Genomic DNA, 21919 nt, shown 5'->3' with positions numbered 1-21919 from the left:
CTGCGCAAGTGCCGGAAGTGATCTCTCGACGTGTACGTCACTCATTGTTTTCACAGAACAGAGATTGTAGGTAAGACGGCTAATTAAAATGGTACTAATTTGTGCTTATCTGGGATGTTTAGATCCCGCGCGAGACTTAAGCCATCAATGTGTACTTACATTTACGAGTCATTCTCTGTGCATGCTCTTTGAGGTGGTGACCATAGACCTCCATTATATGACTGACAGACAAGAATGGTTTGACCTAAAAATACTACTGCGCAAACAAAGACACCTACATCTTGGATGCCCTTGAGGTAAGATAAAACATACCAAAAATTAATTTCAAAGTGAACTATCACTTTAATTTGGCTCCACTTAAGTTCCTTTTCCCTATTATTATTTGTATGTTCTTTTTCCTTCCGATTATTTCATTTACATTGTACATAGCTCACTCACTATATCTAGTGGCTTGGGCTTTTTGTAATAAATTATCACGTTTCCAACACTAACCCAATCAGCAGTAGTGTGATATTTGAATGTTGCGTTCCTTTACAGATCGTAACAACGAGACCTCTTCAAACTGACCTGTAAGTGGAAGTGAGCGGATTCCAGAAAGTACTTGTTGAGAACATCAGAGTACTGGTCTATCGCCCGCAGGAAGACTTTCATTTGGAGAAGATTCAGGATCATCCAGTCAGGCGGAAACACGTTGCCCATCAGATTTTTGAACATGATGAAAGTCTCCATTAGAAAATCCTGGTGGGGGGAGACAAAAAAATACACAATTTATCGCTGTCAAGAGCATGTGTGTACATGCCAAGGAATTAATTATATACACTACCGGTCAAAAGTTTAGATCAGCAAGATGTTCTATGTTTTTAAAAGAAGTCTCTTCTGCTCACCAAGGCTGCAATTATTTGATAAAAAATACACAAAAAAAAACAGTAATATTGTGAAATATTATTAAAATTTAAAACAGCAGTTTTCTATGTGAATATTTAGTGAAGTGTAATTTATTCCTGTAATCAAAGCTGAATTTACAGCATCATTACTCCAGTCTTCAATGTCACATGATCCTACAGAAATTATTATAATCTGATGCTCAAGAAACATTTATGATTATTATCCATGTTGAAAACAGTTTTTTACGTTTTTATTTCAGGATTCTTTGATGAATAGAACGTTCAAAAGAACAGAATTGATCTGAAATGGAAAGCTTTTGTAACATTAATCACTGCCATTCAAAAGTTTGGGGTCAGTAAGAATTAATTTTTTATTTTGGGGGGAAAGAAATCAGAAAATGCTTTTATTCATCAAGGATGAGTTAAATGAGTTACAGTAAAGACATTTATAATGTTAGAAAAGATTATAGTTTAAATAAATGCTGTTCTTTTGAACTTTCTATTCATCATAGAATTTTTTTTGGGGGGGGGATGGTACACGACTGTTTTCAACATTGAAAATAATAAGTTATGTTTTTTTGAGCATAAAATCAGCATATTAGAATGATTTATGAAGGATCACGTGACTCTGAAAACTGATGTGTAATCACCAACAGTAATGATGTTAAAAAATTCAGCTTTCAAATTACATTTTAAAATATATTAAAATAGAAAACAGTCCTTTTAAATTGTCATAATATTTCACAATATTACTGTTTGTTTTTTTGTTTTTTTTTCATCAAATAAAGCAGCCTTGGTGAGCAGAAGAGACTTCATTTAAAAACATAAAAAAAAATCGTACTGATCTAAAACTTTTGACCGGTAGTGTAGTTAAATGCAGACAGGCAAATATCTAAATATATGACTGAGCAGGAAAAACAGATGCTAATTTGAAGCGGCGCTTTGAACACACTTATTTCATTCTTCTATTAAACCCCGACTCACTTCGACCGACGACATGCATCGCATCAGGAAGCTGTGCAAAAGGTGGATTATTTATAACTAAACTCTCTAGGCACAGAAGGCTCTTTCTGCATCTGTGATGATGGATGGCTCCTGCGGAGAGAGCGGGAGACTTACGATAATGTCCTGTCTGGTTTTGAAGGTGCTGATGTATTGTGCATAATGCGCGTCTTCCATTTGTTTCAGGATAGCGGTCATGCATGCCAGGTAGTGGCCCTGTGTCCAGAGGAAGAGAAGGGAATAATCAATAACTTTACATGTGCTGCTGCCCACACCACTGAGAAAACTCATAGCCAAGAGCCTGGGCGAAGAAATAAACAAGTTAAGTTCAGTGGTGCAGACTGTTGTTATGCGTTTCAGCAGGTGTGTGTGGGCTTTGCCACGCTGCGGTCGAAATAACACTAGCTTTGGCAGGAAGGTGCGCGGATTTATCTCTGCTGAATCTGTCTAGAAAAGCTCCATTTTGTGTGTGCTTATGTCTTACTATGAAGGGAGAGTCCAAGCTCAGGCTGATGACCGTACGGTTGACTCTCCGCAAGAGACGGTCCACGATTAACTTCACATGCCCGGACGTGGGACCCTGAAAGAATAAAAAGGTGAATGACATGCACCGAAGGACGGATGAATGAGTGTTGACTGAATCCAGAAACTACTCTCTCTCTCTCTGATAAAATGACCTTATTTTGGACATTTGCAATGCAACTGCTCCAGCAAAGAGCTGCTCACAAGTCACAAGAGTTTGACCTGAAATGTCTGTCTGTCTCAATACATATCAACCGAAATGTCAACCAATCTTGAATGTGCGGTCATATCAACAAACAAGTGAAATGCATCATGGTTGAAAGAACAGCCTGTCTGTATTCATACAAAAGGTAACTCAATATTCTTGTGTAGCCAGATATTTCACTATGAGGTAGCCAACATGACACTCACCAATGCTACATTTATTTGATTAAAAATACAGTAAAAACAGATATACTGTGAAATAGTATTACAAGTTTAAATAACTGTTTTTTCTTTGAAAATATTTTGTGATGTGATTTATTCCAGTGAGGAAAAGCTACATTTTCGGCATCATTACTAGGGGTGTAAATCATACAGTTAATCATGTTACGATATCGATTCTCTCAGCCTTTTTTGATGCCTAAAAAAATTATATGATACGATTACGATTCGATTTGATTCAGGGCTATATCGATTGATTTATCGATATTTAGATATTATGTGCCAAGTGTAAACAACCAGTTACGTTTCATAACTCACAATACATCCAAAAATATATAATATTTATATATATATATATATATATATATATATATATATATATTTATATATATTATGAAAATGAACAAGAACGGAGTTATCTGAACTGTTCTGTTATATTAAAGTTAATCGAAAGATTATATATAATTTTTTTATTTTAAAAAAAATATATATATTTTTTTTTAAAGCAGATAACTCCACATTTCATGCTTCTGAGTTAAACAAATCCAAGTAATTGCTATGATACATAATAAAACACTTGGTTAATCTGTAACATTATTTCCTCAGATGACACAGTCCGGATTCATAGCGCCTAAAATCGCGTAGAAAACGCTGGGTGCGCCGCATTCTCCTTTTTCCAAAGTGCTAGGGCGGTTGCGCTCCGGTTGGTTCTTGTCACGTGACCTACTATGCGCTTAGGCCGTGTATCCACCAAAGTGTTTTTCCACGCGCCTGGCATACATTTTTTCATTTCATTTTTTAACTGGTCGCCGAGAGTTAAAAAATGTTCAACTTTGGATAAAACGCAGCGCTCATCACTGTCACTTTTTACCCAGCCGTCCAATCACAGTGGAGGAGGGGCGGGACTAAACCACACTGACCAACTGTCACAACATTCTTTCTGAACAACGACATCAACCAGCAGAGCTAACCGAACAACACGGATGAAAAATATATTTTTAGGAAGAAACAAATTATCTGCGAAATCAGTTTCAAGTAAACTGTCCTGCGGATATTCTGTATCATAGCAACGAAACGTCTCAACAGAAAAAACGCTGCGCTGCCAAAACGCTCTCAAGCAACAAAGCTTGCCGTTTTCAGCAGAGCATCTGGCGTTTTCAGCTGGCTAAAAAAACACCAGACGCTCTGCTGAAGACGCCGTGCTTTGGGCGCTTCAGAGCGTTTTGGCAGCGCAGCGTTTTTTCCGTTGAGACGTTTCGTTACAGTTTATTTTTTACGCACAGTTTATTTTTTAACTGATTTCACAGATCATTTGTTTCATACTAAAAAATAATTTTTCATCCGTATTGTTCGGTTAGCTCTGTTGGTTGATGTCGTTGTACAGAAAGAATGTTGTGACAGTTGGTCAGTGTGGTTTAGTCCCGCCCCTCCTCCACTGTGATTGGACGGCTGGTTAAAAAGTGACAGTGATGAGCGCTGCGTTTTATCCAAAGTTGACCAGTAAAAAACGCTGAGTGCTCGGCGCTTCAGCGTGAAAAAAAACGCTCAGCGCCTCGTTACGATCATGGCGTTTAAAAAACGCGGCGCTCCCATTGAAAACAATTGAAAACATATGCCAGGTGCGTGGAAAAACGCTTTGGTGGACACACAGCCTTATAGTCCGCTTGCGGTATTCAGAAAAGTTTAGATGATTTTCGATGCTTGGAAAAAACGCCACCATTATGAGCGCGCATACATTTGAAATAACGAACTTGATCGCGCAAAAGACGCGATATGTGAGCAGGCCCATAGACGCCTGTCAAACTTTGTTGTTGTCATTAACATACACGCAATACGAGCTTTTCACTCACCACTAAACGTGCACTTTTAGCAAGAGTCTGTGAAAAATTTGCTTTTATTTGACTTTTACGCCCGAGAAGATATCACAGGTTCATCAAGTTCACCACTTTTACCAACTCAGCTTTGACGAAACTCCTCTCAGCTTGCGCGTCTTTTCAAATTGACAAGCAGCCTTGTCACCTGACCTGAATCCTGCGCACTGATTTGCTAAAAAAGTCTTTTCAGGGCTTGTCGTTTCTGCTGTAAAACATGAACTCGCGATGCATTGACAGTGGAAAAATACCCACTTTTAGGACAAAGGGTTCAGTCAATCTTGTCAGGCGTCTATTTCAGCGGAGAAAAGTTACGTGTGAGGTGGAGCGTGTCAAAATAAAGGTACCGTACATCGATATTGTATGTGTAGTATCGATGCATCGTATCGTTAGACGTTTGATCGATGCATCGATCCATTTCGATGTATTGTTACATTACTCCAGTCTTCAGTGTCACGTCATTCTAATATGCTGATTTGATGCACAAGAAACATGGTGTGGGTCCGGGATGCTCTACCACGTTTTTGCAGTCCAGCATGTCCAGTACAGTGCTCAGCAGCTGAACACACGCCTCGAGATCAGGTTTGTTGGAGTGATCGTCCAGTTGTCCACTCAGCTGATCTGTGATCAGGGGCAACAAAACATCTCTGCAGTCTAGAAGCACAACAGAGAATATGAGGGGTTTAGGATGACACACAGCTTGTGCACTACGCATTTAGTGTGATGTTGAGATAAATTATATGTTGCGTCAAATCCTACCTGGCTGTTTGAACAGGTTACTCTCAACAATTTTCACCAGACAGCCCAGCTTCTGCCTCACCATCTGAAAATCCGGGATGCTCTCAATGAACTTAGCCAGCTGAACACTGTGAGAGAGAAAACCAAAACAAAGGGTTAACTATGAATTAATAACGGTACAGAAAACTAAGTCAGAGAGGAATTGTGCATTTTGAACAAGAAATGAAAGACCTGACATCTGTGAAGTGAACATCTGAGATACGCTACCCTTAATTTGTCTGAACTGGTCTTCAAACATTGGATGTTTACATGCCTGTTAGAAATGTCAACCAATTTTCCACAAGATCAATTCATTCTGTCAGTGATAATGGTTGATAGACATTAACACTTTAAAGCTTAACAAATTAAACTGTTTTTTTTTTTTTTACTGAATTGCTCATGCTTCAATGGAAATACAAGCTTCAGATTTCTGTTTTTTTTTAACTCTCAGGACTTGGTTGGTTTTTTAATGCCATGCCAGCTTCCTTGGCAGGTAAGAAGTTGAAACACTATAAAATATTAAATTAAGGATATTAAAGTTTGCTTTAGATAAAAACTCTAAAACGGATACAGTGCACTATCTCCGAAAGTAATATAATTTCCTAAGAGAACTTAAAACCACACAATTGAATCAAATATCTTTCAGAGATACTGGGCTCTGGCATGAGGATCATAGCGGTGGATCTTCGTTTCATATTATTAACAATTCTGCATTGTGTTTTTATGATCTGATCCCAGCAATTATTGAAAATAAAAATGTGATTTCTTTACACACAGTAATAGGTACATTTTTGTACACAGATCCCATTCATTTTTGTTTTTTGATCATGTATGATACGATGGAAGTTGTAACATTTGAGGGTGGTATGAAATTATAACCAACAGAAACACTGATGCAAGTTATTAACATTCATATCTGCTTTATGGTAACCATGATTTCTGGGGGAAAAAAACGGTAATGAAGTTTTCACTTTACCTGAGCTCTACAGCGTCAAAGACCTTCTGTAATTCATTGATGATGGTGGGAAGATATTTCAAGATTGCTCCCTGTGAGAAAAACAGGTATAAATTGACAGATTTAAACAGATATATATATATATATATATATATATATATATATATATATATACACACACATATATATATATATATATATATATATATGAAGAGTTCAGATGCAAAAGCCTCTAAATGCCATTTGAAATTTTCTTCTTTAATGATCATTTTTATCAAGCTTGTATATTTAAGTTCAGTAATTTCACTTAAATGGCAATGATAATTACCTATTAATTGTTATTTAAGTGAAATTACTGAACTTAAATATACAAGTTTGATAAAAATCATCATTAAAGAAGAAAATTTCAAATGGCATTTAGAGGCTTTTGCATCTGAACTCTTCATATATATACACACACATTTAAAGATATATATATATATATATATATATATATAAAGAAATCTTTCTAAAATGCTGATTTGCCATTCAAGAAACATTTACAATTTTTATCAACTGTTGAAAACAGTTGTGCTTCTTAATACTTGTGTGAAATTTTTCCCATGATTCTCTGATGACTAGAACAGCATTTATTGGAAATAGAAATCTTTTGTAATTGAATAAGGGTATTATTTTCTTTAAAATAAAAAAAACAGTAATGTGAACACTGTTCAAACTGTTCAGTTTTGAACAGTAATGTGACTCTTTATTTGTGGCTTTTACAAATGGCTGTGTTCACAAATGACATCTGTAACGACATCTTCTGAATGTCAATATCCATGTAGTGACACCTGCCTTTATCTTAACTCCTTCATCCAGAGGTCTGTCCATCAGATTGCTGATTGAGAGAAATAAGGTCCGAATGGAGTCGAGAAACTGCCCTGCATCTTCACTTTTCCCATAAAACCTGACAAATAACAAACAGAAAAACATTTTTCAAGAACATTTTAGGGAAGTGTGTCCATTCAAACATCAGATCTATCTATTTATCTCTCTATCTATCTCTCTATCCATCCATCCATCATTCCATCCTTCCATCAATCCATCCATCCACCCATCCTTCCTTTCATCATTCAATCCATCCATCCATCCATCTATCAATCTATCCATCCATCCATATATCCATCCATCCATCCATCCTTTCATCATTCCATCCATCCATCTATCCATCTATCTATTTATCTATCTATCTATCCATCTATCTATCTATCTATCCATCTATCAATCTATCCATCCATCCATCCATCCATCCATCTATATATATATATCTATCTCCATGAATGTCCATATAGAAGTTAAATATGTCTTTGTACCAATACAGAAGTGAGTGATTTCTAAAGTGTAATATTTACTGTTGCTTTTTCATTTGCATTGTCAGATGAAGGACAAGTTCAATCAAGCCCTCATTTCGAGAGGAAATAAGGGCCTGTACCCACCTCAAATAGAGTATTCGAGACTGCACAATGAAACGGAAAAGATATTTGAAGGCTTTCAAGGCGGCGTATAGTCGCTCTGTATGAGCCGGGTTCTCAGCATGGCCCACAAAATAATTCAACACTTTGGTCAATTTCCTGTGAAAAGACAAGGCAAACCGAGGAAATTACAGCATGCTTGCAAATAAATACAAGTCACAACTGAGAGTGTCACTGGACAAGTGTATATGGAGAACAGGTTAGAGAAGTGAGAATTAAATGTGGAAAAATAAGGCCAAGTTCTATTAAACATATGAACTGTGACACAAGGCACAGCGAAATGCAAACAAGACATTAACTCTTACTGATACGCCAGAGTAGCACTGAAGTGTTTGCTAATGTAGGTCTCCAAAACAGGGTTGAAATGCTGAAACTTTACGTCACCAATCAGTGAGATGATAAAAACCTGGACAAATAAAGCAAAAACAAATGGTCTAGCATTATAATCATGTGACTTCAATCGAGTTTAAAGACAACACGAAATTCAAATTTACTTTCTAAATAAATGTATCTTATTGTGAATAATTCATCAGAAGAAAACATTTGCTTTCATTATATTTCATCAAACTGAAGTAACTCAGTCCCTGCCTCTGTAAGACTATGCAACCAAGATCGAATTGGCAGCAGAAAATATTAATAACCGGCTTGATGGCTGATTTTATATCTTCTGACATGATGCATAACCCCAAAGGATTATAAGGCGCTAACGTCACTCTCTATCCCAAATGTAATGCAGCTACAACAGTGGTTGAAAAACTGACTACAATAAAAAACAACTAATTAAAAAAAAAAGATGTACGGATAAAGTACGTATCATATGGCGGAATAATCTGACTGTATGTCTGTGAGGGGGAAGACAACCCACATGCAGATGGCCATATGGCGTGTTATGGCATTAAGGTTACTCATATGAATAACTAATCATAACGCAAGACTCGGCAGAAGTGGCAGAGCACACTTTAAACAGTTGGTAACTTTAATCTAACTTTTGTGCAAAGATTTGGCCCCAACAAGCCACATGATTTGCATCGCGATGAGAAAACGTATACGGCAAAGTTTAATGCCAGACCGCAACTATGAGTAACAGTGAAATTATCGCTCATTCGGATTAAGCTTCCTACACTATGAATACCACTCCAAAAAGTCTTTTGTGATTTAAAAAAAATTAAAATAACGTCTTTATTCAACTCTTAATTTTCTTCCATGTGGGCCTCTGATGTGAGTTCACGAGAGCGGCACGCCGCATGCGCGAGAACTGAGAAGATCTCAATGTAGTGTTTAAAATGGTTCTTAAAGGTATAGTTCACTTTTGAGAAAAACTTTTGCTGATAATTTACTCACCCCCATGTCATCCAAGATGTCCATGTCTTTCTTTCTTCAGTCGAAAAGAAATTATGTTTTTGATGAAAACATTCCTGGTTTTTTCTCCATATAATGGACTTCAATGGGGTCCAAACGGTTCAAGGTCCAAATGACAGTTTCAGTGCAAACTGCAAACTGTTCAAAGGGCTTTAAACGATTCCAGACGATGAATAAGGGTCTTATCAAGCGATTTAAAAAAATACATAACAAAGTTTCAGTTTTATAAGCTCAAATGGTCACCTTGCTCTGTTCTGTGACGCACGTTTGTGACTCCTGTTCGAACTCGTTTATCAAAATGAACAAATCTTTTCCAGAGTAAATTCGTTCATTTCGTTCGTTGAATGAACCAAATGACTCGGAAAAAGATTAGTTAATTTTGATGAGTTCGAACAGGAGAGTCACGAACGTGCGTCACAGAACAGAGCAAGGCGACCATTTGAGCTTATAAAACTTAAACTTTGTTATTTATTTTTTTAAATGAGCGATCGTTTCGCTTGATAAGACCCTTATTCATCATCTGGAATCGTTTAAAGCCCTTTGAACAGTTTGTACTGAAACTGTCTTTTGGACCTTGAACCGTTTGTTCCCATTGAAGTCCATTATATGGAGAAAATCCAGGAATGTTTTCATCAAAAACCTTAATTTCTTTTCGACTGAAGAAAGAAAGACATGGACATCTTGGATGACATGGGGGTGAGTAAATTATCAGCAAAAGTTTTTTTTAGATGTGAACTACTGCATTTTCTGGATATCCGAATCGTGAGAGAAACCAGTGAGAAAACCGCAAAATCAATAGCTTATCTTTCTTCTACCATCTTATCAGTTCTCACGCAAGCGTCGTGGCGCTCGTGAACTCACTCGAGGCCCACACAGAAGGAAATGAAGAGCTGAATAAAGACGTTATTTTAGTTTGTTTGTCCACACAAAAAGTGTTCACGTCACTTGATAAACTTAAAGTTGAGCCGTTTGGACAATTTTAACGATGTCTTTACTAACTTTTCTGGTCTGGCAGAATGAACTTACCTAGCAGCCTAAGAAGGAGTGAGACAGCTCTCAGATTTCATTAAAAAATATCTTAACTTGTGTTACGAAGATGAACGAAAGCCTTACAGGGTTGGAACAACATGAGGGTGAGTAATTACAGACAGAATTTTCATTCAAGCTACTTCAGACCGAACCCTTTTAGATTTGAGCCGAGCGCAAGGGTCATTTATCCCGCCGGTTAAATAGCAACAGCGCCGAGATCCGCCAACAAAGTTGCACTTTGGGCTTGACATTTGCGTTTTAGATCGTTAAAATAGGGCCCTTGGTGTGTAACTTCTATTCGGGATATTTAACACTTAAACTCATGTGGCATGAATTGACAGGAAAGTTTATGTATAATTTCTCTGGTTGTACCATTACTGGAAAAACTCCAAAACAGAAGCATAGTTGGCAACTAGTGGATCTCCGAAGAGCGAGTTAAATAATCAATACTTGCCAAGGCATTGAAAACTAGTGTATCATAGGTTTCTTCCTCGGAGGTCTCCATCATGATATTAAAGAGAGCGTCTAGTGTGTCCTGCAGGAACTAGAGAAACACAACAAAAACTTTAGATCATAAAGCAGCATTTTGCAGAAGGCCAAGTGTTGTGTTTTCTCACAACCTTACTTTAATAATCTCGCCTCCATCTACTTCCATCAGTTTCTGAAGAATTTCTTCTAGTCTCTCTGTGTTTGATCTCCAGTTGAGAAGCCCCAGAAGGTCAACTGAGTCAGAGGAAATTAAAAAAGTTTTACAAATCCACCTACCGCAAGAACTTTGCTGTTTCATTTGAGTTTAGCACACAATTAAAACTTTTGTCATTATCTATTTTCATCCCTCTTGTTCCAAATCATATGATCTTCATATCATGAAGACACTGACAGGTTATGACGTATTGGTTTATGTCAAGGTGTCATATTAAAGACATCTCAAACATCATATTTGCATTAAAAATGTCATAAAATGTCACAGCTGTCACAAACATGCATAAAACTTCCTTCATATTCATAACATATGTCATGTCATGATTATGAAGGTGTAAAATATTTAGATTAAAAATGTAATAAATGACTGTGGTGGAATTGCTGTTGATTTTACTAAAGGAAATACCGTTTTGAGTAAGCTTTGTAGAGCAGGTGAGGGTGGCGATCTGGAAGCTGTCTTTGGTGGTAGGAATGAGACCGGCATGATGGAAGGATTTTCCCGTTTGTCTCTCTTTCTCTTCCACTTCAGCATACGAGCCAGGCAGAGTCAAATACGTCTTGGCATCATCGGTTTTCTTCATATCCACCTGTAGGAACAGAAGAGGAACTTGTAGTGGTACTGCATGTTTGAAACAGAAAGGGTTACATGACATGGGAAGTTCAGAAAAGTTTGAACACTACTTTTCCAAAGCTTGGGGACAGCAATATATTTTTTATTTGAAAGACATTAATACATTTCACATTCAGCAAGGATGCCCTTCAATTGATCAAAAGTGACAGTAGAGACATTTATAATGTTTCAAAAGTTTTCCTTTTTTTTTGAACTCTCTATTCATTAAAGAACCCTGAAATAATGTATCACGGTTTTCACAAACACAACTGGTTTTAGCATTGTTAATAATCAGAAATGTTTCTGGTGCATCAAATCATCATGTTAGAATGATTTCTGAAGGATCATGTGACACTGAAAACTGGAGTAATGATGCTGAAAATTTAGCTTTGCATCACAGGAATAAATTACATTGTAAAATATATTAAAATAGAAAAGCTTTTAAAAAAAAAACTTTTGCTGATAATTTACTCACCCCCATGTCATCCAAGATGTCCACGCCTTTCTTTCTTCAGTCGAAAAGAAATTAAGGTTTTTGATGAAAACATTCCAGCATTTTTCTCCATATAATGGACTTCAATGGGGTCCAAATGAGAGTTTCAGTGCAAACTGTTCAAAGGGCTTTAAATGATTCCAGACGATGAAAAAGGGTCTTATCAAGTGAAACGATCGCTCATTTAATAAATAAATAACAAGGTTTAAGTTTTATAAGCTCAAATGCTCGCCTTACTCTGTTCTGTGATGTGCGTTTGTGACTCTCCTGTTCGAACTCGTTCATCAAAATGAACAAATCTTTTTCCGAGTCATTTGGTTCATTCAACGAACAAAACGAACGAATTGACTCGGAAAAAGATTCATTCATTTTGATGAACGAGTTCGAACAGGAGAGTCACGAACGCACATCACAGAACAGAGCAAGGCGAGCATTTGAGCTTATAAAACTTTGTTATTTATTTTTTTTAAAGAGCGATCGTTTCGCTTGATAAGACCCTTATTCATCGTCTGGAATCGTTTAAAGCCCTTTGAATAGTTTGCATTTTGTCCTGAAAATGTCTTTTAGACCTTGAGCCGTTTGGTTCCCATTGAAGTCCATTATATGGAGAAAAATCCTGGAATGTTTTCATCAAAAAACTTAATTTCTTTTCGACTGAAGAAAGAAAGACATGGACATCTTGGATGACATGGGGGTGAGTAAATTATCAGCAAAAGTTTTTGTAAAAGTGAACTACTCCTTTAAGATGCCCACCTTGTAGACAATGAGATCGTGTTTTCCATCTGGGAGTGTGGTGCCATCCGACTTCATCAGGCGAATAAAGGCCATGCCAAAAGGCTTCTCAGACTTATCTCTGGCTACAGAAATATAAGCATACAAATTTTCAACTTGAACATAGTGAGGTTCTCAACCTGGGGTCAGCAAAAATGCTAATGTGTTTAAGTGAGATCTCTGTAAACTCTATCTTTTTATACATGTTTTCCGAGGATAGTATTTAACCCCATGTTGGACTTCCATATAAAATGTGAAATGCATGCAACAAACGTGACCTGGACAAAAACCTCTGCATAAATGCATTAATGAAAAAAAGAAAAAAAGAGAACAGATACCACAGTCTTTAGCTTATACATACAGTTCTTGCGAACTCAACGTCATGCACAATAAGGACTCACAATCTTGAGAAGATCTGTGTCTAAAGGTCAGCCTCAGGTGACATCGACACACATCCTCAATAGGAATGGCCACCTGACAGACGGAAGTGAGCAAGTGAATTAAAACCCTGGTGCAATTCTTAAGTCCCTCTCATATGACCCACGTGAAGGGCTTCAACACAAGCGTAAGCACTTCAATTGACCTTGACATGAAAAGCATTGCTGGCAGTGTCACAGAACGGCAATTTTATTGCTAGGCAGCATGAAAGTGGCAGGTGTATGCAGTGAAAATAGGAAACAGGAAATGATGGAGCGAACACATTTGAGCTTCAAATAAGAAAAAATCCTGGAGATCACTTTAAAACATTACAGAAAGAACGGAAAGGAAGCATACGCTCTCTGATCGTCACGATATGCATTTGACATTGTGTGTGTTTACGTGTAAACAAATGTACCAGATCATTTTGTCAGGATTTTACACCATTCTTACTTTGAGGAACTATTATAAATAGTGGCAACACTTTTTGGTAGCAATTTAAAATAACGTCTAATTTGCATAGGCTTAACAATTAGCAATATATATTTTAAAGCATTTATTAATCTTTTTTATCTTAGTTAGTAAAAATATAATTGTTTATTGTTTGTTCGTTAGTTCACAAATAAATCTTTTGATTTAAATAATGTATTAATAAATGCTGAAATTAAGATTAAATAAGATGAATAAATGCTGTTCATTGGTAGTTCATGTTAACAACTGTAGTTAATGAAAGTGAACATATTAAATTAATTTTTTTAATGGACATTTATTAGAGAGTTGGAGCCTGATATGTGTTACTAAGAAACTGAGATGAAAAAAAAAATGTGTTTGTCCTTTTACAATTAAAACGTGATTGGCCTCATGGGAAGTGCTTCAAAAATCAATCATGAATAAAACATGCAACTTCAGTTGCACAAAGAATCAATCGCTCTTCCATGTTGTTAAAAAAGGAGAAACTTTGAGTTACGGGTTACAACGCTTGAGTACACTGCATGCAAAAAAAAAAGCGAGGTTGTGCTGTACTGTAGATTAATGCTTTGCATTGGAGAATTCTTGCGAGAGTCATATGAAAGGGCCTTTAGCTTCAAAACTTCAAAAATCTGAACCCAGATGCTTTTGTTTTCGTCCTGGTGTTTGTACCTTAACCGTCTCATTCCAGCAGGGCTGCTTGACTTGATAGTAGATGACAGACTTATATTCAGTGATCCCTTCATAACCAGCTCCAGGAAACATGGCTTTCTGAAGGGAGATTGAGAAGGTAAAAAAGATTTACTGGAAAAAAACAGTTTTACAAACAGTAAGTGGTTTGCAGCCGAAAAAGTTCAATGTTAACAAGACCAGAAGTTGGCAGCGCACAGCTTGAGTTGAAAGAAACTGTGTTGCATAATGTGCAGTATATAAAATGACAACAAGACTGAAAGACAAGCTTAAATCTCGTAAAAGAGGAGATCTTTTTAGGAAATGTTTCAGAATTATTTTTTTTTTGTATTTTTTCCATGTTCACGGGTGTAAACAGGACACGCATTTCTGTGCATTACAGATCGAAATAGCATTTGGCAAGAACAGAACTGTAAAAAGCTTTATGTACAGTGTGTTTGGACATTTAAAGACAGCAGCCGTTTTATAAAGGAGAAAGAACTGTGAGCTGTTTTTATGCCAGCAACAGTTCTGCTGTCAAAACACAGAGATAAAGGGGGTGGATGAGCTATGCATGCTAAATAGAGAAAGTTAAAACTGTTAGTCAATATAAACAAGAAGAACGGAGGACAATGGAACCAACTTATGCAAAAAAAAATATGTAATTCAAGCTGTTGCCATGTGTTTATTTTGAATCAGGATTCGATTACTGGTTTTTAACAAGTGCCCTTTACCAAGCACTGCTTTGGGAATATCCTAATTATCCTGATATTAATGTAAGTAAATATTTCATTTTATGTTTGTTTGTTTTTTACCTCCATGGGATTTCCTTCTTCATCCAACACGCTCATTATAACTTCTACATTTTTGGGGGTCTTCTTCTTGCCACGATCAAATTCTCCTTGTAGAAGTGTTACATATATATCATTCCTTACATAACCTGTAGAGACATAATAGTTGCACTAAATGAACTGTACATAAAGGTTGACTGGTCACTAGAGAATCTGGGTGAAGAGACAACAGCAAATGGATTTACTGAAGTTGGTAAGAAAGGCTTTAATTGCACTATTATTAAGACGAAGGTGTTACAATCTGAAAGATGTGCTGACCAACCTGGCAGGATAATTTCAGGAAAGCCCATTTTCCTGACTATAGCTGTTGTGCGATCCACAAAATGAGGGTAATCTTTTTTAACCTGAAACACATCTCCAGGGAGCAACTTTAGGGTCACAAACAAACCTGAAAGCAAAAATATGCCATTATAAGGCGGACAGGTCTCGTCAGTCAACAAACTCCAGCCCTGAGGGCGCAGGATCTCTCAACACAGACTAAATCATCTCAGAATCAATTACCAGACAGAACGAATGACAGACAAGACAAGACAAACAGACCAAACAAAAGACTGAAAGACTAGACAAAGAGACCAAATGAAAGACAGAAAGACTAGACAAAAAGACCAAAAGAAAGAGACAGACACAGACAGACCAAACGAGAGACAGAAAGACCAGACAGACCAAACGAAAGACAAGACAAACAGACCAAATGAAAGAGACAGACTAAGACAGACCAAACGAAAAACAGAAAGACTAGACAAACAGACCAAAAGAAAGAGACAGACACAAACAGAACAAACGAAACAGACAGAAAGACAAACAGGCCAAACGAAAGACAGACAGACAGACAGACCAAACAAAAGACTAGACAAACAGACCAAACGAAAGACAGAAAGACAAACAGACCAAACTAAACAGACAGATAGACCAAACGAGAGACACAAAGACCAAATGAAAGACTAGACAAACAGACCAAACAAAAGAGACAGACACAGGCAGACCAAACGAAAGACAAACAGGCCAAACGAAAGACAGACAGACAGACAGACAGACCAAACGAGAGACAGAAAGACCAGACAGACAAACCAAACGAAAGACTAGACAGACAGACCAAACGAAAGACAGAAAGACAAACAGACCAAACGAATCAGACAAACAGACCAAATGAAAGACAGAAAGACAAACAGACCAAACGAAACAGACAGACAGACCAAACCAGAGACAGAAAGATGAGACAGACAGACCAAACGAAAGACTAGAAAAACAGACCAAACAGACCAAACGAAAGAGACAGACACAGACAGACCAAACGAAAAACAGAAAGACTAGACAAACAGACCAAACGAAAGACAGAAAGACAAACAGACCAAACGAAACAGACAGACAGACAGACCAAACAAGAGACAGAAAGACAAACAGGCCAAACGAAAGACAGACAGACAGACAGACCAAACGAAACAGACAGACTAAGACAGACCAAACGAAAAACAGAAAGACTAGACAAACAGACCAATTGAAAGACAGAAAGACAAACAGACCAAACGAAACGCACAGACAGACAGACAGACCAAATGAAAGACAGAAAGACAGACAGACCAAACGAAAGAGACAGACAGAGAGGCCAAACGAAAAACAGACAGAAAAGACAAACAGACCAAACGAAAGAGACAGACACAGACAGACCAAACGAAAAACAGACAGAAAAGACAAACAGACCAAACGAAAGAGACAGGCAGACAGACCAAACGAAAGAAGACAGACCAAACGAAAGACAGAAAAACAAGACAAACAGACCAAACAAAAGAGACAGACACACACAGACAGATAGATAGATAGTTTTTGTTTAAAATGAACTGTAAAATTTCTCTCTACCAAAGTTATTCGTTTTTCATTCTCTCAAACTTTTCAAATACTCGACTGTTTCATACAACAATCGAGAAAGTTCCACAAGGTCACATTTGTTGCCAGCAGAGACATAAACACAAGACCAAAGATCATGTTGGGGCCTTTTGGCCTGGATTTACCCTGTCCTTTGTGGTTGACCTCTCGCGTTGCGATGACCTTGTTGAAGACGACAGCCAGTGGCTCGTTCTCACCAATGACACGAGACGGGATGAGAGGAGACATGATTAGCTGCCTCTGACGGATGTACGTTTCCATGGCAATCCTAGGAAGAGAGAGTCCAAGAGGAGAAGGACAAAACTGAAAGAAAGATCAAAATATAGCCTAGGGGTAACAGTATATGATGGACTCTGTCGAAGATAAACACCAATGCATGAAGAAAACGTGAAAATAGAAACCAATCATGTAAATGAAGGATATTTTAATCTCAAAAAGGACACACTCACTGTTGAAAAGGGATGAAATACTGCTTATCATCATCATCAATTTTCCCATGGGCTATATCTGTGATATCCATGACTGTAAACACAAAGAAAAGGAGGCTAGAGCTGATCCGAACCGCAGATACATTACATTTTATTATTACATTCTGCATTATTCACATTCCCTTGGAGAGAGAAAATAACTTGCATTTTCTAAGCACTAGTTTTGAGATGTATTCGGAGGTCAAATATGTGGCGCAAACTATTCATTTCAATTCTTTGAATATGTTTCAATGTTGATAAAAGATTTTTGACAAAAGATTTCTAGACTGATTTGAGACTATAGAAACCTCAAAATCGACTTATTTCGACTTGATTTGCAAGCTTGAATACCAAATGAACAGATACTAAATCATCTTCGAAATCTGATTATTAAATCTAAGGAAAACATAATTATACTGTTATCATGCTGCCTACTAATAAATGCTTTTCCTGAAACTCTCATGTCTTATGGCTCTCTAATTGTGAACCATCAACCATGAAAAATTGGACAGACATGTTCACAACAAGATGACCCAGGTATTGTCTGTGCTCAATGAATGTTAGAAGCCAGTGATGCAATATGTCTTTGAGCTTATGGTAAAAAATTCTTGAAAAATACAATGCTGGCATTCAACCTAATGTTTTTGTCTACAGTGAGTCAGCAGTAAAAAAAAAGAAGGTCAAAACACTTGACACAACGTCCTTTTGGAACAAAAAGAAACTATTTTCCACAAATGTGCCTCACCTGTAGTTTGATTCAACATCTATTCACAATGTAACCATTTCATGTGACATTACTGAGTTTTAGACCGAGGAAAGATAATAATAGTATCATTGGGTCTTTCAGCTAACTGGAGATTTTAAACTGAAATATGATAAACAGGAGAAAGTAAGGCAAGAGAACACTAAGCTGTGAGATGCGAAACGACATGCGTGCTTGACTAGGGAAAATTCATTTTTCTCAAAAACAAATCAGCAATACAGATAAATAATGTCTTTTGCTCAGATATTTAGCAATACGAGGCACAACAAAAAAGTAAAAGTGTTCTCATCAAAATACTAGATGAACATTGTTGTTTCTCTTGGTGCAATTAAACCCTTTATCACACACGTGTCAAGTTAAGATCTATTACAGCACAAAATGAAGTTGTCGCATCCTTCAAGATCACGAAAACAGACAAAAAGTGCACTCGCAGTAATGCACTCATAATTGAAGCACCGGCAGCCAAGACAGCTGAAGAGCTTAAAAGCAGAAATGTGTCGTTTGTATTGTTGTTTTTAAAGCACTTGTAGTCAGCAGAACAAAATGTGTGTTATTTGAGCTGTAAAGCTGTTTGTGTCGTCCTGTTGAGGTGGAAGGAAATCTGCCTGAAAACAGTCAATATTTTTGCAATTCTGTTCCAGGATGCTTGTGGCACAGAAATGTATGGAAGCTTGTTCCCGCCTCAGAATGAAAAATAAAAAAAGGTAATTGCGACTTTTTATCTCACAATTCGGACTTTTTTTCAGTTTATTTGCGAGTTTACATCTCGCAATTCTGACTTTATAACACGCAATTGCGAATTTATATCATGCAATTCTGACTTTATATATCGCAATTGTGAGATATAAAGTCAGAATTGTGAGATATAAAGTCAGAATTGTGAGATATAAAGTCAGAATTGTGTGATATAAAGTCACAATTCCGTGATATAAAGTTGCAAATGCGTGTTATTAAGTCAGAATTGCGAGATATAAAGTCAGAATTGCGAGATATAAAGTCACAATTGCGTGATATAAAGTCACAATTGCGTGATATACAGTCAGAATTGCGTGTTATAAAGTCAGAAATGCGTGTTATAAAGTCAGAATTGCGTGTTATAAAGTCAGAAATGCGAGATATAAAGTCGAAACAGTGTGTTGTAACGTCAGAATTGTGAGATATAAACTATTCTGAGGGGAAAAAAGTTAGTCTTTTTTTCCCCTTACAATTGGCCTGATAACTTGTAATTGCAAGTTTATATCTCACAATTCTGAGAAAAGATGTCAGAATTGCGAGATGTAAACTCACAATTGTGAGAAAAAAAGTCTTAATTCTGTCTTTTTTTCTCGAAATTGCGACTTTATTTCAGAGAATTTTCTGAGACTTTTTTATTTCTTAGAATTGCGACATCATATCTCACAATTGCGACTATTTCTCACAATTCTGACTTCAAATCTCGCAATTGTGAGATAAAAAGTCGCAATTATTATTTATTTTTTTTAATTCAGTTTCGGAGACAAGCTTCCACACAAATGACTTGTGGAGAGCTATGTGCATTAATTTTAATGGCTAAACTTAAGGAAAAATACTTGTCAGCCATTTATTATTAATCTCAGAACATTTAGTAATACATTAAAAAAAAATCGATTAATAATATTTAATGGACCTGAGCAAACATGAACTAACAAACGAACTTGTGTTTTTATTAACTAACATTAACAAAGATTAATAAATACTGTAACTAATGTATAGCTCATATTTAGTTGCATTAACTAATTGGACCTTATTGTAAAGTTAACCATTTTAACAATTTAAAAGGACAAACACTCACGGTTCTAAACAAATTCCAAATATGAAGTTTGAAACGAAGAGAAGTAAACAAGATGTAAACAAAACTGATCCAGAAGCACTTCCTTTTTCAGTTTTTTAACACTACATAAAAGCTGGGGTAAAATACAACCAACAGAACATATAAAACTGAATCAAAAAGTTAAACAAACATCTCTAAGATTTTTTTCTTTACATGTGAAATTAAGAAAACAGTTTCAAACTGAAACAGGAAGTGTTTCTGGACCAGTGTTGTTTACATCTTGCAAAATGGTCTATAAATAATCAGAGATCTTGTACCTGCAACTCCAAACGGCCTCCTCAGCCCTCCTGTGTGTTTCTTTCCGTCCTTCAGCTCCATGCATCCCACACGGATGATCTGACACACCAGGAAGAGGCGCTGTCTGATGAGGTCACTGCTGCTCAGATCCTGAACACAGGGACGTCACAGAAGAAGAACACTTACACATTTTTTAGCATTTTAAGATTTGCTGTTCAAACGTTTGGGGTCATGCTTGTTTGTGACTGTAAAGACTTGCATTATTACAAAAAATACATATATTTCAAATAAATGGTGTTCTCATGACCTTTATATTCATTAAAGAATACTGAAGAAATGAATAACAGTTTCTACAAAAATATTTAGCAGCACAACTTTCTTCAACATTTATAGACCATTTCACAAGATGTAAACAACACTGGTCCAGAAGCACTTCCTGTTTCAGTTTTTTAACACTACATAAAAGCTGGGATAAAATACAACCAACAGAACATTTAAAACTGAATCAAAAAGTTAAACAAACATCTTTAAGATGTTTTCTTTACATGTGAAATAAAGAAAACAGTTACAAACTGAAACAGGAGGTGCTTCTGGACCAGTGTTGTTTACATCTTGAGAAATGGTCTATAGAAGAAATGTTTCTTGAGCAGCAAATCATCATATTAGAATGATTTCTGAAGGATCATGTGACACCGAAGATTAGAGTAATGATGCTGAAAATCACAGGAATAAATTACATTATGCATTTATGCCAGTAGTCAAAATACCGTAAAGAGTGCAGGAAGGTTGTTGAGTTTTTCGATCTCTTTCGGCATGCCTGTGCTGTCCCACCGCACCAGGAAGTTTTCACTGATAGGAAAAGACAAAATGTGTCATGAAGATTATTATAAACTACATCTGTGAAGAAAATGTTGCCTTTATAAGACAAGCTTATGACAAGGTCCACTTATAATAATATGTTCTTTTAATATTCATGTTTTTCACCCTCATCAAAAATCCAATGCTTTCGAAATGGGACACTTTTCAAGTTTGACTTTAATAAATAGTTTTAACGGACTTTCGAGTTCTTGCCCTGTATGTTTTCATTATACAACACCCTTTTATTTCAAAATGTCAAGGAAAATGTGATGATTCATGAAGCAAGGGCTCTAACTGAAAGCAAAGGACCACATTGACTAGGTGTTTTCTGTATCTTTTGAAAAAGTATTTCGTTGACTTGTAAAGAACAGATTCGTTTTCAGTATGTTGGACATTCTCTCTCTAGCATAAACTCATGAAATAAAATAACATGTTATTCATTGTCCAGTAATATTTTCACCACTGAAACCAACACAAGCACAATATCTGCTCATAGTGGAATATACTAGTGTACTTCAGCTTTTCAAAACCTATTGTCTGTGTCAAACAG

The 21919-nt window shown here is 36.6% G+C and overlaps 1 protein-coding gene across 1 annotated transcript in view; it reads right to left on the bottom strand.

Annotated features, from left to right (window-relative positions):
• dock5 (dedicator of cytokinesis 5) overlaps window positions 1-21919 on the bottom strand; it is a 65225-nt gene that overhangs the window by 28754 nt on the left and 14552 nt on the right. The window contains exons 9-29 of the mRNA XM_089119867.1: window positions 21279-21360; window positions 20532-20661; window positions 17645-17717; window positions 17321-17463; window positions 15577-15702; window positions 15279-15403; window positions 14467-14565; window positions 13311-13383; window positions 12892-12995; window positions 11442-11622; window positions 10959-11056; window positions 10788-10877; window positions 8251-8351; window positions 7910-8044; window positions 7265-7380; window positions 6456-6522; window positions 5462-5568; window positions 5220-5356; window positions 2371-2466; window positions 2004-2102; window positions 568-738 (exon numbers count right to left, since the gene is read on the bottom strand). Coding sequence (XP_088975993.1) covers window positions 568-738; window positions 2004-2102; window positions 2371-2466; window positions 5220-5356; window positions 5462-5568; window positions 6456-6522; window positions 7265-7380; window positions 7910-8044; window positions 8251-8351; window positions 10788-10877; window positions 10959-11056; window positions 11442-11622; window positions 12892-12995; window positions 13311-13383; window positions 14467-14565; window positions 15279-15403; window positions 15577-15702; window positions 17321-17463; window positions 17645-17717; window positions 20532-20661; window positions 21279-21360 — 2353 coding nt within the window. The remainder of the gene's footprint in view (window positions 1-567; window positions 739-2003; window positions 2103-2370; window positions 2467-5219; window positions 5357-5461; window positions 5569-6455; window positions 6523-7264; window positions 7381-7909; window positions 8045-8250; window positions 8352-10787; window positions 10878-10958; window positions 11057-11441; window positions 11623-12891; window positions 12996-13310; window positions 13384-14466; window positions 14566-15278; window positions 15404-15576; window positions 15703-17320; window positions 17464-17644; window positions 17718-20531; window positions 20662-21278; window positions 21361-21919) is intronic.

The sequence above is a fragment of the Pimephales promelas genome, chromosome 14 (assembly GCF_988280905.1).
Source record: "Pimephales promelas chromosome 14, fPimPro1.hap1.1, whole genome shotgun sequence".
Classification (NCBI taxonomy): Eukaryota; Metazoa; Chordata; class Actinopteri; order Cypriniformes; family Leuciscidae; genus Pimephales; species Pimephales promelas.
The sequence above is the reverse complement of the archived record's forward strand: the minus strand, read 5'-3'. Positions and strand labels throughout refer to the sequence as shown.